Source organism: Phyllostomus discolor, chromosome 2 (genome assembly GCF_004126475.2).
Source record: "Phyllostomus discolor isolate MPI-MPIP mPhyDis1 chromosome 2, mPhyDis1.pri.v3, whole genome shotgun sequence".
NCBI classification, from domain to species: domain Eukaryota; kingdom Metazoa; phylum Chordata; class Mammalia; order Chiroptera; family Phyllostomidae; genus Phyllostomus; species Phyllostomus discolor.
Window position 1 is genome coordinate 99242266 of NC_040904.2, and position 15868 is coordinate 99258133.

Genomic DNA, 15868 nt, shown 5'->3' on the forward strand with positions numbered 1-15868 from the left:
CTATTACTGTGATTGCACACTTGTGGGGCAAAGCTCTAAAGAAAAGGAAGTGTTTGCAGTAAAATCATGAGTGTGGAGAGGGGCTGTGGTCAGGAAGAACCCACAGGGGTCTTCTGGGATACTGGCAGTGGCTGCATGGGTACTGGCTGTGGCCTCATTATTACGCTGTGCATTTATGCACTCTGTGTTTATATAAATGTGTATTCTATTTCACAGTTTCAAGAAAGCCTTCAAAAGAAGCAGTGCAGGGCTGATAAGGCAGTTCAGAAAGTTTATCAAAGATCCAGGATCCTTCTGGCTTTTTGCTTTTCTGCCCCTACAGCATGGCCCTCATGGCAGTGTAAGATGGCTTCTGATGCTCCAGCATTATGTCCCTATGAAATGAGAAATTAAAAAGAAAAAATAAACTAGTTTTTTTCCTTTTAAGAATCCTTTCTGGAAGGTTCTCAGATCACTTATGCAGGTATTCCCTTGGCAAGAACTATGCATACTAGGAAATGTATGTAGTCTGTTCTAGGAAGCTGTTTGCTCAGCTGAAATCGAGGGATTCTATTATTTATGAGGAATGAGAGAAAGGACATTGGGAAATACTTCTTAGGCTCTGCTACTATTGGTTAGTTTGACCAAGACATGCTATTGGTAAGAGCATAGGCAGGATGCAAAACAGGATTATTAATTCTGAAGCCCATGATCTTTCTGCGGTGTTGTAGTGTCCACCCGGGGGGGAAAATCCTTAAATCTAAAATGGGTTAGATGGGTAGCAGCTGCCCAGAATACATAGGCAGGTGGATTAGAAACAGACTGTCTACATAGTAGAGAAAAGGAGTGATCACTGAGGGGACTACTTATTTAACGAACTAAATAAATGTGCTAAAAAAAAGTTGACCAATGTTTCTGCATTTTTCTTGTCTTGTTTATATTAGTATTCCTGTTCCCAGTCACAGTGGGCGTTTTGGATTTTTGCAGGTTGTTAAAGTTCACCAAAGTACTATAGCCTCCTACCTGGAAGACATAATACTGAACACTGAAGAGAATACTGCAGAAGAACAAGCCAGGGCAGAAATTGAGAAGATGGCTAAGGAAATCAACGACATTGCTTATGAAATGGAAAGCCGGTATGTACCAGGAGAAGAGGTGGTAAAACACATAGCCTGCTTGCTGTTACATATATGTATTTTTTTCAGGATCTTAAGAGTTTACCACCAAGGAAACAAATACATAACTCATGTCCAGTGCTCATCGCTTTATTAGCGTAACACTTTAAAAGCTAACATTCCTATACCTTTAAATGGTAGGAACGTTGGGAATAGAATTTTCAGTTATCCTCTGCAGTATGGATCACTTTTATATTACTTCTAGAATACCTCAAAGCAGGAAGCAATGTGAATAAGTACATGCGATATCGCTTGGACTTCACCCCAGTGTTTGGCTTCCATGTATAAGCTATTCTCTAACATCCTTGCCAGGCAGGCAGGGTAAATGAAGGATGAGGCAAATCTGAATTTTCCATGGAGTTAACCAAGCTCGCTAGGAATGTGATATTTCATATCACTTAATCAAGGAAAAGGCAATGTTGGGATTTTAGCAGTGAAGTTCCTTACATAAGTCAGGAGCTTCTAAGTATAAACTGACAGCTCAAGTAAAGCCACAAAGGAAATAGTTTAATTTGTTTATTTTTCAGTCGATCTCAGCTTCAGTCAGAGGAGATTGTTGCCGAGTTGGTTTATAGTTTCTTGATCCCAGAGGTGCAAAAGGACTTCGTCAAAGAAAAAGGTAAGCTGATACAAGTGCATCACTTTATGATTTTTTAAAGATAAACTGTTTTCAATATCCCAGAGATTTAAAACTGAACAGAGAATGGGGAAATTTCTGGAAGAGAATCAATGAGCTTTCTCATCTCAGAGCTCATTAAGTCATGCAGATTCCAGAATATAACCACTTCTAGTATAGAAGGAGTGCTGTTCTAATACATTTGACAGAGTATCAAAATCCAAACCTTCTTTAAGGTTTGGAAGTGTATTTTGTGATTTGATTTTTTAAAAAACATAAAGTAAATGTTGATAATATGCAGGGTTTTCAAACTGTGGCAGCCTTTTGGAGGCAGGGCACGTTCAAGGCACGTGTTGAAAGGCTGGGGTGCCTGAAGGGCTTATATCCACTCTGCGGCTCTGCCTGTATCACGGGTATCTTGTGTTTCTCCCAGCACTGTATCTAAGTGTAAATATGCTCATATATCATTTGTCAAAGTGGCATGTTTTGAAAGATTGATGCTTTTAGTCAACAGAAAAAAGTGTGGAAAGGAGGAAAAAGTGCGTCTTTAAAAAAATTATTCTGGAGCTTTCAGACTATTGGTGATATACCTGATCCCAGAGGAAGGGGAGCAACCAGAAGATCAATATTTAAGTGAAATAACATCTGGTGGTTTCCAAGTTATGCAGGGGAATTCTGGACAGGTTTAAGAGCAGTATAGTATTTTAGTTTTTTAAGATTTTATTTGTTTGTTTGTTTGTTTGTTTTAGAGAGGGGAAAGGAAGGAGAAAGAGAGGGAGAAAAACATCAATTTGTGGTTGCCTCTCATGCTCCCCCTTCCTGGAGACCTGGCCCACAATCCAGGCATGTGCCCTGACTGGGAATTGAACTGTCGACCCTCTGGTTCGCAGGCCAGCACTCAATCCACTGAGCCACACCAGCCAGGGAAGCAAGCTGTGTAGTATTTTAGATCATGCAACGAAGGATAAAAGAATGATGGGATTTCATTCATTTGAAGAAAACAAAGAAATATTTTACTATTATATATGATCGCAGTATAATTTTTAAACCAGTCCCCTCTAGCAACAGGTACTAGGTTTGTTTCCAGTATGTTTTCCCATAACTAGCCATGCTGCAATCAATATATTTTACACCTGTTCTGGTCCTGCTACTGAGAATAAATTCCTAGCAGTTCATTGCTGGAAGGAAGGTATGTGAGTTCTAAATTTTGATAGATACTGCCAAATTGCCCAAGAAAATGGTGGTTCTAGTTCCTGCTCCCACTAGCAGTGTATGATAGCAACTTTACCAACAAAATTTAATTTTCAGATCAAATAATAAATATTTCTGTGCCGCTTTAGATTATAAATGGGATCTTGTGTTATCAAGATCCTTAAAGTCTGCACCTCCTTTTATTTCTCCTAGGTCCTAAGTGAGGTCTCCTTCATCAGATCAATTCTACCCAAGACAATGGAAAGAGAAGGGAAACTAGTGTGTTCATTAGTTACTAGTTTGTGACCCTCTTCCCCAGTTTCTCCTGCATCTGAGGGGAAGGAGCTGGAGGGGGGTGGCTTGAGCTGAAGGAATCCAGTGAGTCTTGTTTGTGGGCAACCCTGACAAGTGCTTAGCCTCTGCCCTGTACCAAGAAAGCCATATGGCAGTGAGCACACACTCAGACCTTTGTCTCTCTTTTCCACTGAGTGAACTATGTGTATTATATGTACTCTTTAACCCTAATTTAAGATATTATATACAGATCATTTTGGGATATCTTTTTAAAAAAGATTTTATTTATTTATTTTTAGAGAGAGGAGAAGGGAGGGAGAAAGAGAAGAGAGATATCAATGAGTGGTTGCCTCTTGAGTGCCCCCTACAGGGGACCTGGCCCGCAACCCAGGCATGTGTCCTTACTGGGAATCGAACCAGCAACCCTTTAGTTTGCGGGCTGGCACTCAATCCACTGAGCCACACCAGCCAGGGCGAGATATCTTTTTCTTTTTAAGCTGAGGGATGGGAAAGACCTTGAAGAGACCTGTATGGACATGTAGAATAACTGTAACTATAAACTTTTAAATGCACGCTAAGTTCTAGGGAATGTACTAAGCATTTCCTCTCTTTCTTTCTTTCTTTCTTTTTTTTTTTTTAAGATTTTATTTATTTATTTTTAGAGAGGGAAGGGAGGGAGACAGAGAGAGAGAGAGAGAAACATCAATGTGCGGTTGCTGGGGGTCATGGCCTGCAACCCAGGAATATACCCTGGCTGGGAATCGAACCTGGGACACTTTGGTTCCCAGCCCGCGCTCAGTCCACTGAGCTATGCCAGCCAGGGCTCTTTCTTTCTTCCTTTTCTTCCTTTCCTTCTTCCTTCCTTTCTTCCTTTCTTTCTTTCTTTCTTTCTTTCTTTCTTTCTTTCTTTCTTTCTTTCTTTCTTTCTTTCTTTCTTTCTTTCTTCAGATTTTTTTATTGTGTTCTTTTTCTATTACCATTTAGTCCACTTATACTTCCCACAGCCTCTCAGTCAACACACTGTTGTTTATGTCCATGAGTCCTTTTTCCTTTTTGCTCAATGCCTCCATCCCTCCCCTCCCCCACCTTAGCTGTCACCCTGCTCACTATGAGTGTGTCTCTATTTTGTTTGTTAGTTCCATTTGTTCATTAGATTCCACTTATGGATGAAATCTCATGGTATTACTGGGTTATTTCACTTAGCATAATGTTCTCCAGGTCCATCCATGCTGTTGCAAAGGGTAAAATTTTCTTTTTCATGGCCAAGTGTGTTCCATTGTGTAAATGTCCCATAATTGTTTTATCCACTCATCTACTGAAGGGTACTTGGGCTACTTCCATATTTCGGCTATTGTAATTAATGCTGCAATGAACGTAGGGGTGCCTATGTTCTTTCAAATTAGTGTTTTGGATTCCTTTGGATATTCTCCCAGAAGTGGAATCACTAGGTAAAAAGGCAGATCCATCTTTAATTTTTTGAGGTATCTCCATACTACTTTCCACAGTGGCTACACCCATGTACATTCCCACCAATAGTGCAAAAGGGTTCCCCTTTCTCCACATTCTTGCCAACACTTGTTGTTTGTTGATTGATTGATGATAACCATTCTGACAGGTGTGAGATGATATCTCATTGTGGTTTTAATTTGTATTTCTCTGATGATTAGTGATGTTGAGCATCTTTTCATATGCCTATTGGTCATCTGTATGTCATCTTTGGAGAAGTGTCTATTCAGGTCTTTTGTGATTTTTTAATTGGGTTGTTCATTTTTTTGGTGTTGAGTTTTGTAATTTCTTTATAAATTTTGGATATTAACCCAGTATCAGATGTATCAGCAAATATGTTCTCCTATTCTGTGGGTTGTCTTTGTATTTTGTTGATGATTTCCTTTGCTGTGTAAAACTTTTTAGTTTGATGTAGTCCCATTTATTATTTTTTCTTTTGTTTCCCTTGCCTGGGGAGATATATCTGATAAAATATTGCTATGGGGTATGTCCAAGATTTTTCTGCCTATGTTTTCTTCTATGATTTTTATAGTTTTGGGTCTAACATTTAAGTCTTTGATCCATTTTGAATTTATTCTTGTGTGTGGTGTAAGAAGGTGATCTAGTTTCATTTTCTACACATATCTGTCCAATTTTCCCAACACCATTTATTGAATAAACTATCTTTAGCCCATTCTGTGTGCTTGCTTCCTCTGAATATTAATTCAGAGTTGAATATTAATTGACTATAAAGGTGTGGGATTATTTCTGGGCTCTCTATTCTGTCCATTCATCTATTTTTCTGTTTTTATGCCAGTACCATGCTGTTTTGATATTATGGCCTTATAGTACAGTTTGATGTTAGTTAGGTAGTGTGATTCCTCCAACTTTGTTCTTCTTTCTCAGTAGTGATGTTGCTATGCAGGATCTTTTGTGTTTCTACATACATTTTTAAATATTTGTTCTAGTTCTGTAAAATACATCATTGGAATCTTGATAGGAATTGCATTGAGCCTATACATTGCTTTGGGTAGTATGAACATTTTAATGATGTTAATTTGTCCTATCCATGAACACAGTGTATACTTGTACTTATTTGTAATTTTTTAAGTTTCTTTTCTTCAGTGTCTTACAATTTTCCAAGTACAGGTCCTTTACATTCTTCGTTAGGTTTATTCCTAGGTGTTTTATTCTTTTTGAAGCAATTGTAATTGGGATTGTTTTCTTAATTTCCTTTTCTGTTAGTTTGTCATTGGCATATAAAAATGCATTATTTCTGGATACTGATTTTGTATCCTGCTACTTTGCTGAATTTATTAATCAGTTCTAGCAGCTTGTTTGTGGAATCTTTGGGGTTCTCTATGTACAATATCATGTCATCTGCAAATAAAGACAAATTGGATGCCTTTTATTTCTTCTTCTTGTCTGATTGCTGTGGTAGGAGTTATAGTACTATGTTGAGTAAGAGAGGTGAAAGCAGACATCTCTGTCTTGTTCCTGATTTTAAGGGGAGGGCTTGAAGTTTTTGCCTGTTGAGTATGATGCTGGCAGTAGGTCTGTCATACATGGCCTTTATTATGTTTAAGTATGATCCCTCCATTCCCATTTTGCTGAGAGTTTTTATCATAAATGCATGCTAGATTTTATCAAATGCTTTTTCTGCATCTAATGATATGATCACATGGTTTTATTCTTCATTTTGTTTATGTGGTGAATCACATTTATTGATTTGCAAATGTTGTACCAACCTCCAATCCCAGAATAAATCCCACTGGATTATGGTGTATGATTTTTTGAATGCATTGCTGTATTTCATTTGCTAATATTTTGTTCAGGATTTTAGTGTCTATGTTCATCATGGATATTGGCCTGCAATTTTTTTTTGTAGTTGTTTCTCTGGTTTTGGAATTAGGATAATGCTAGCCTCATAACATGAGCTTAGGAGCTTTCCCTCCTCTAGAATTTTTAAAAATAGTTGAGAAGGAGAGGTATTAATTAGTTCTTCTCAGAATATATAGTAAAATTCACCTGTGAAGCAATCTGGTCCAGAGCTTTTGTTTGTTGGGAGTTTTTTTGATTACTGCTTCAATTTCACTAGGTGTATTTGTCTATTTAGATTCTCCAACTGTTCTTGATTTATTTTTTGAAGATTGTATGTTTCTGGGAACTTATCCATTTCGTCCAAACTGTCCAGTTTGCTGGCATTTAGTTAGCTGTTCAAGTACTAAGCATTTAAAAGTTACTTATCTCAGTTTCTTACAATAGCTATAGGTGTGTTCTCATCTTCAGTTAAGAAAATTAGTGCTTAGAGACATTATAAAACTTGCAGATTTGAACCATGGTCTTTGCGACTCCAAAGTACCCATTCTTTTGACCACACTAGTGTGAAGTATTACACGTTGCTGTGTGATTTACCCCACATGAAGTAGCTGATACCTGAATAGCATAGAATCCACAGTACTTCTTACTGCCCTTTGCTAACTTTATGACTTTGGGCAAATTACCTCATCTTTCTGTGTCTTAGTTTCAGATGATATCCTCATGTAAAAATGGGGATATCAGTAAAACTCTCTTTTAGGTTTGCAAGGTGATTTAAATGAGTAATTATATGCCAACTGCTTAAAACAGTGCCTGGCACAAAGTAAGAAAAACTGCTAAATGCTAACATCATCATCATCATCATGATTACTCCTTTCCAAGGGAAATAGGATACTTAATGTACTAAGCCTTGATAATAAACATTCTTAGAGCATGGAGCTAGGGCCATCTTCTAAAGTAATGAGCTCAGAAACTCATCACCAATCCATGGGTACCCTTCCATATTAGGCACTAAGACTCAAAGAGAAACATGTGGCACCTATCTTTAAGCCATTTATGATCTTTGCATTTACAACATTTGCAATATGATGCAAAATTATCTTCTCTATTACTACTGTTTTAAAAACCTTTGGGAGCCCTGGCTGGTGTGGCTCAGTGGATTGAGTGCTGGCCTGTGAACCAAAGGGTCACTGGTTTTATTCCCAGTCAGGGCACATGCCTGGGTTGCAGGCCAGGTCTCTAGTAGGGGGCGCAAGAGGCAACCACACACTGATGTTTCTCTCTCTATCTTTCTCCCTCCCTTCCCCTGTCTCTAAAGAAAAATAAATAAAATCTTAAAAAAAACACCTTTGGGAATGATTTAGTTCAGACTTTCAGAGTGAAAATTCTTCTGTTTCTTTGGCACAGTAAGGAATGCACAGCGGAAGCATATTCTTGCAGCCCATCAGATTATCCACAGGCACACGGAAGTCATGCTTGAAAAGAACTTTGCTGAGCAACAGGGAGACGAGGTCTCAGATGCTGACAAGTTACTTAAGGAAGAACCTCAAAATGAGAAAGACAGCTAAGGTGGGTTTGATTTTTCATCTGGAAGGCAGTAGAGAGAGGAGGAAAAGTATCATTCAGCTTTGACCTGTATTCTAGCAATCATAATGTGGAAAGATTGTCTATTGTTTAAGAAAATAAAGCACTTACATTGGCATATTCCATTTAGGGTATAGAATCTACTATTGAAATTATTAGAGAATATAGTTGATATTATAATAATTGGACTCTTCTTCTAACCAGAAAATGGGACTCTATATTATTTTTATGGTCTTTTTTTTAGTGTATGGCTGTACTCCATTGCAAATAAAGTTACAAAATGCATCAGTGTTATTATTATTTTTTTTAAACCTTGTTTCTGGCCCTGGCTGGCGTAGCTCAGTGGATTGAGTGTGGGCTGCGAACCAAAGTATCACAGGTTCGATTCCCAGTCAGGGCACATGCCTGGTTGCAGGCCACGGCCCCCAGCAACCGCACATTGATGTTTCTCTCTCTCTCTCTTTCTCCCTCCCTTCCCTCTCTAAAAATAAATAATAAATAAATAAAATCTTTAAAAAAAAGAAAGAAACTTAATACAGTTCTTTAAAAAAGCTTGTTTTTATTGAGGTACTATTATTGTATTGTGCTATTTGTAAGCATAGCATGAGGCACAGCCTGCCCAATTCTAGCCCAGATGCCTTCTGCAATGTCCACAGGGGTTCATCTTAGGCTCAATTAAATATTCATCCTCACAAGACTAGCATAGACCATATTTGGTAGGATTTTACTATCAATCTACTTAGAAATATACAAGACAGCTTCCAGCAGGGTGGCATCAAGCAGTTCTTTTCCCGTGGGAGCGCTTGCTATATACACACAGATGAACACATAGCTGTTTTTTTAGCTCCCACGTTACAAAGCTCAGGTGCAAGGAAAAGAGATTCACATCAGGTGGGTGTGGGAGTTGCCCTGATTTGTATGACCTGGGGCTACTATCTCTTGTAGTAATTTCATAGGCAGAGTTTCCAGGGTCCCCTCCCCCCACCTCACTCAATGGATGTGCCCAGTTACAAAAGTAGCACACCCAGGAAAGCTAAAAATTGTGGTTTCCTCTTGGGTATTAGTAGTTCATTTATAATTCTTCCCAGTCAGATGCTAGTTACCAATCAGGGGTCATTTTTACCTTAAGTAGTAGTATTAGTAACATAGTTGACTCATATCACCTATCAGATTACTGGGAGAACAGAGCTAGAGAGTCAATTAAAAGTAAAATCTCAGGAGAAGGGGAAAGGGAGTGAACCCCTTTGCCTACATCTTCTCCCTCAGCCCTCCCACAGTAGAGGCACATCATCCTCTATTTGGGCCTGAGGTAAGCTCTCTGGTCAGGGGAGGCACCAAGGCTTGGGAGAAGTTTGAGCCTGGCAGTCAGAAGGTTAGGGTGTCAGCCAGCTCTGTCACCAACTGTATAATCTTATACAATTAATTCCTTGTCACTTGAGGCTTGCCCATGCACATGTGACCAAGAGACTCTCCCAGGGGAATCTGTTGGGATCTTAAGGGTTAATAAAAGATGATCGTGGAAGGAGAGTTGAGATGGGGGAGCAGTTAAGAAAGAGAGGAGAGAGAAAACTGATAAAGGACTCTTAAATATCATGCTGTGGCTATATGTTACAGCAGAAAGGCTTCTGTTTTTAATTAATAATAAAATAACCTCTGAAATCATTGAAGATATAATCCACATATTTACATGCATGTTATATACTATCTATATAATATGAATTCAAGGACCAAAGCAGTTTGACTATCTTCTTATTGTGATAAAAATCAGCCTTATTTTGGAGTAGCCATTTTTGTTGCATGCAAATTTAATGAGATTAATAATTTACAGAGTTTGAACTGAATACATCTGCATTTACTTCTGAGTATAACACACCTGCTCTGTGACATCCATTGTGATCTGTGAAAGCAAACCAGAGGAGTGCTAAAATAATTTTCTTCTTTATACTTACTGAAAGTAAAATACGTTTCATTAAAACCTATGTAAAGGATATTATAGTTATAAAATATAGTTTTAAAAATCTCATTTTCAAACTGACTTCAGATATTCAGCAAGGGAGAGCAACCAATAAATTTATAAAGTATCATTTTTACACTTTATTGTATGATTGGAACATGATGCTTAATGGCCCCCATAGAGTAATTTCTCCTTCTTCCCTCTCTCAGAGGGAAGATGGGAAGGACAGAGATGAGACTGTGAATAATGCTCAGAGAAAGGGGCGGTAGCACAGACCATTGATTTAAAGTTTTTAAAAATCAGTTTGAAGACAATGAAGAGCTAATAAAACAGTGAGGAATCTCTGGGCAAAAATTTAGGAGAAGACAAGTTCAGAGTGCTAGATCTGGCACTTAGAGCCACTTTCTTTTTTCTTGCTTGAATAGGCAAATTCTAAAAAATGTGCCTGAAAGGCTGAGCAATGCTTTTACCAGCTTTGTAAAACTAAGGGGACAAAAGCTGGAGTCAGCGTTGGGGCCCTGACAGATGTCCTCCATTTGGGCTGAGGCTCTCAAAGTCTGTGCCCTGGTAGTAAGGGTTGCTTGGGAGTAAACTGTCCTTCACACAGACTGCAGCTTAGCTTCTAATCATCTGAATGATCCCCCACAAAATCTCAACCCCAGCAATTGAATTAAAGAGATCCTTGATTCCTGTTGCCTGAAGGAACTTGCCAAAAACAAAACTTAAATTTTCTTTGGAGAAGGTTGACAGCCTTCTAACCTCAGTTTATCTTCACAATTTTTCTTGTATAATTTCCAGAACACAATCAAGGATACCCAGGTTTATGAGGAGGCATAAACACTGAAACACGCAGCCGCAGCAATTATAGATAATACAAACAGACCTACATGGATCTAAAATAGTGTTGGAATTACTAGATGTAGATTTTAAAATAACTACTATGCTACTGCTTTGGATTTCTAGTCTCTAGAACTGTGAGAAAGTGAATGTCTGTTGTTTAAACCACCCAGTGTGTGGTATCTTATTATGATGGGCCACTCTAAGACAGATTTTGGTCCCAGGAGTGAGTTGCTGCCATGACAAAGACTCATGCATGTGGAAGTAGCTTTGCAACTAGGTAATGGGTAGAGGCAGAAAGAGTTTTGAGGTGCTTGTTAGAAATAGATGCTAAGGGCAATTCTGGTAAACTTTTGGAACTGTCAGGATGCAATGATTTTATTTTGTATGTGAGAAGGACGTAACCTTTGGGGGGAGTGCTATGGACTGAATTGTGTCACCCCAAGATTATGTTGAAGCCCTAACCTCCAAGATAATGGCATTTGGAAAGTAAGATAGTGGCTGTGGGGGATAATTAGGATTAAATGAGGTCATGAGGGTGGGACCCTCATGCTGGGAATACTCCTTATAAGAAAGACACGAGAGTTGGCTCTCGCTGTCTTTCCCTGCCATGTGAATTCGTAGTTAGGAGGCAGCCATCTATAAAATGTTTCACAAAGCAAGTGGCAGCCATGTCAGAGCTGAAATCATGCAGGGTGTTCTTTAATAAAAATGTGGTTAAACTAGAAATCAACGACAAGATAATTATAATTATGTTTGGAAACAAAGAAATGTAGGTGTAAATATTCTGTTCATAAAAGAAAGTGCCAGAACAGAAACTAGAAAATATTTCAAACTGAAAAATAACAAAAATGCTGTTTATGTATCAAACTGTGGAATGCTGCTAATGTGGCACTTAGATAGAAATGTGTAGTCTTAAAAGCATTTATTAGAAAAGAAAAGGTAGAGATAAAACTAAGCATCTTTTCCAAGAAATCAAAAAGAATGGCAAATTAGAGGCACAAAGGTAGAAATAAGGAAATAACAGAATAAAAATAACAGAAATTAGAAAGCAGAAAATAGACATGTATTTTGATTCTAGGTAGGATATAGTAGGTAGCTGCAATAATTAGATAAAATAGTCGGTACATTGCAAATGGCATGTTTTTAAAGACACTGTAGGGCTGTGGAAGCAAGGGAGCCATGTGAACTAAAATGGCAGAGAGGAGAGGGTCCTTCGTACGTGGTCTGAGATCTTTGGCCATCGCCTTCCCTTGGGTCATCGGCCAGGTCTGGGCATAAGCCAAGCCTCAGGCTTGCCAAAGGCAGAGGGACTTTACAAGGGGAATGGTGATCGCTTTATAGACTTCCTGTGCTGTCAAAAGTTAAAAGGAAACAGAGAGATAAATTGAAAGAATTGTTAAGCAAAAGAAACAAGACTTTGAAGCAGGATTTCAATTCCCACACATATGTACAGTAGATATATTTTCTGAGTTTAAACTACACTTCCAGGAATGGTTTTTGAACCTTGAAACAAGTGCAAAGGAAATTTCCATATTTCAAAATTGATTTAACTGTGCAATGGAGGCATGTCCACCTAACCTTCTGTCGAAAGTGATTGATCTGCATTGTAATGACATGCTGAAAGGCAAATATCAAGAGAATAATCTAATGGAATTCTAGAAATACATTCTAAGTAATAAATATGCACAATTAAAAGCATATGCTTGTGGACTGATACTAGCATCAGCCTCATGTACCTGTTTGAAAGTCATTTTCAAAGCCGAGATGGAGGGATGTCTCCTTGCACACCACCATTAACAGCTGAACATCTGCAATTAGTTTGATGATTTGAACCTCAATTAAGCAAAATGTTATTCCCTAAATAATAGGTTATCTCTCATTAGTAGGCCTGTATTGTAAAAAACTATAGTCAATTATTATCACTGTCTTTTGAGTTTTATAATAAAAATGTGTGATAACTTGTTTTCTCTCTTGTTATTTGAGTACCTACATAATGTCTTTGATTTTGTCTTTTGGCCCACAAAGCCTAAAATATTTACTATCAGGCTTTTTGCAAAAAAAAAAAAAAAAAAAAAAAAAAGTCAATCCCTACTTTACTGTAGTTAAAATGAATGAAATAGAACTAAATGCAACAACATGGATGATTCTCACAGATATACAGATTAAAAGAAGCCAAGTTTTAAAAAGTCTACAATATGAATTTATTTCTATAAAGTTCAAAATACTGTATTTAGGAATGCATAAATAGGAGATGAAGATATAGAGAAAAGCAAGGAAGTGATTACTGGTTTTCTATAGGTTTTCTATACTGTCCTGTGGGTTTAATGTTCCATAATTAAAAGTTATAACTATGTATGTATATGCACAAGTATGTATATACATGCATTATGCCTACAAAGTACACAGACTATTTCTGGAAGAGATGGGTAAGTAGTTGTTCCTACGCATGGGAACTGGGGACTGAAGGACAGACTGAGGGGAAAGAGGCTTCCTTTCTTCATGAATATATACCCACAAAAGGATATCACAAAGGGATATATATGTAAATCCTTTTATAGTTTGATTTTTTTATGGTGTACACATCTTAAGTTTTCGGCTATAACCCAGTTAATGTGAAGGTTTTTTTTTTTTCTTGTAAAAGTGCTAGAGTTTGGAAGCTGAGACCCTGTGAGCAAAGAAGTGTTTGGGTGAGAGGGCTCCTTAGCAGCAGAGCCAGGATGGCCTGGCTGTCCGACTTCAAAGCCAGGGGTCTGCGTAGTTTTGTCAGTGACTTTTTGGATGTATTGTTCTGATGGTGATTATTTCTAAAAACATGACATGCTCACAAACATTTGTGTTGTTTTTTTACAGGCTATGATCTTTTTTTAAAGAAGCTGTACAAATTATCATAAAGAATTTCAATAGTCTGCGCTTCTCCCAAGATGAGTGGCTCTTACGGATTTGACCATGTGTGATATGTGGAAAAAGAGTTTTCTTTTTCTTAAACTCCCAGTAATTTAAAGTGATTTGCAGTAATAATAATAATCAGATGAAGCAGCTTTATTCTCTTGGGTGTTTCCTAGATACTCTACCTCATGAGAAAATTTTCTTATGTCTCATTTTAACATTTTATTAACTATGAGGATATGCTTACTTGTTGAGCCAAAAAGAAAGCAATGTTACTGAATATTTCTTGAGTAGTTTAGGTTTGCTATTCATAGGGCATTCACATTATCTACTAAGGTTGATAATATGCCCTTCCCATGACCCAGCATTTCCTCCCCTAGATATACACCTAATAGAAATGCATGAGTATGTGTACAAGGAGGCATGACAAGAAACTTCACAGCAATACTATTTATGATAGCCCCAAACTAGAAATCCAAGTGGCCCAACATTGGAATAAAAAAATATATTGTGCTATCTCAATATAATAGCACATTAGCTCACCATTGAACTTGAAATCTAAGAATTATATTCATGCAACACCCATAGAGGAGTGATGTTGGAGAGTAACCTGCCCATCCAGTGTGTTGATCGACAAGCATCAGGGTTGACTGGGCCCTTCCTCATTTAAAAATCAATAAATAGGAAAAACAATAAACAGAAGTATCAACAATAAATTAACATGGGGCACATGTAAAGAATTTACAAAAGAAATGTATGTTACTCTGATAATGTATGTTACTCTTGGAAAACATCTTATAGAAAACAAGAAAAACTACCTGTTTGGTGTTTTGAATAGGACCCAGAAAGAAATGGCCTTTTAGTAAACCAAAACAGAGAATAATGAGAACAGACAACAGTGCTAAAACAAAAACAAACAACAAGCAACAATAACAACAACAAACCCGGACAGATGTAGGCTGGAAAGAAAAGAAAGATGGCTGCTACTGGAACTACCAGGGGGAACTCGCTGTGAAGTACGTGATTGTCTAACCACTGTGCTGAACACCTGAAACTAATATAAAATAATACTGAATGTAAACTGTGATTGAAAATTTTTTTAATTAAAAAAAAAGGAAAGCTAGCTAGAAGAAAAAATACAACAGCTTAAAATCAAATGGCATCCATTTGGATGCAGTTAAAAGAACAGAAATTTCACAGCCGAAAATAAAATTGGTATGTTGCTGACAGATTTGTTAGGTCATCCAGTGTGGGTTGAAAGGAAAGGGCAAAGATATGAAAATGACAGAGGGGTAAGCTCTGGATGACTGATGCTATAAGCAATAGGAATTCTTAAAGAAACCAAAACATGTAAAATGGAAACAATAACTCAAAGACTTTCTGAACTAAAAAAATACCTGATCATACAAACTTGAAAGGGTTTCCTTTGTCCTGGGAAACTAGAATCAGGGCAACTTCCTTTCCCCAGAGGATCACTGACAAACAGAAGTACTGCACAAGTCAGGAGGCAATTGAATTTTGTTTTGTTCCATTAAAAATGCTAACTCGAACTAAGCAAAGGTTATATCATTCATTCCTGAAATTAAAAAAAAAATCAGGACCACAAAATGAGAAGCGAGTTAGGGATGCTGGGATAGAAAGTGGGAGGAGTAATGGAACACAGCAGGAAACAACAGACCTTTTCTGTGAAGAGCCGAACAGCAACTATTTTAGGCTTTGCGGGCCAGATGGTCTCTGATGCAGCCGCTCGCCTCTGCTGTTGTAGAGTGAAAGCACCCGTGAGAGGCACGTGAATGAGTGAATGTGGCTGTGTTCCAGTAAAACTTATTTACAAAAACGGGCAGCAGCCAGAATTTGGCTGTGGGCTGTAGTTTGCCCATCCTTTTTCTATAGTGGTGAACTTAAGTTAAAATCAGTACCTACTTTGAAAAAAGACTTAAAGTGGCTTCTAATAAACAGCATATAACAAAACTTAGAATATTTTCTAAAAAAAAACCTCTTAGAACAGGCTTTGTATTTACACAAAAAGGAAAATATAAAGTATTA

General features: G+C 37.7%; 1 protein-coding gene across 2 annotated transcripts in view; it reads left to right on the forward strand.

Annotated features, from left to right (window-relative positions):
* The window catches only part of CFAP91 (cilia and flagella associated protein 91), a 73307-nt gene extending 57444 nt beyond the window's left edge, over positions 1-15863 (forward strand). For both annotated transcript variants that reach the window (XM_028504683.2, XM_036018140.1), the window contains 4 exons: positions 967-1115; positions 1682-1773; positions 7966-8127; positions 13787-15863. In XM_028504683.2, coding sequence (XP_028360484.1) covers positions 967-1115; positions 1682-1773; positions 7966-8126 — 402 coding nt within the window. In that variant the 3' untranslated portion in view covers position 8127; positions 13787-15863. The remainder of the gene's footprint in view (positions 1-966; positions 1116-1681; positions 1774-7965; positions 8128-13786) is intronic.
* Positions 15864-15868: the final 5 nt, after the last annotated feature.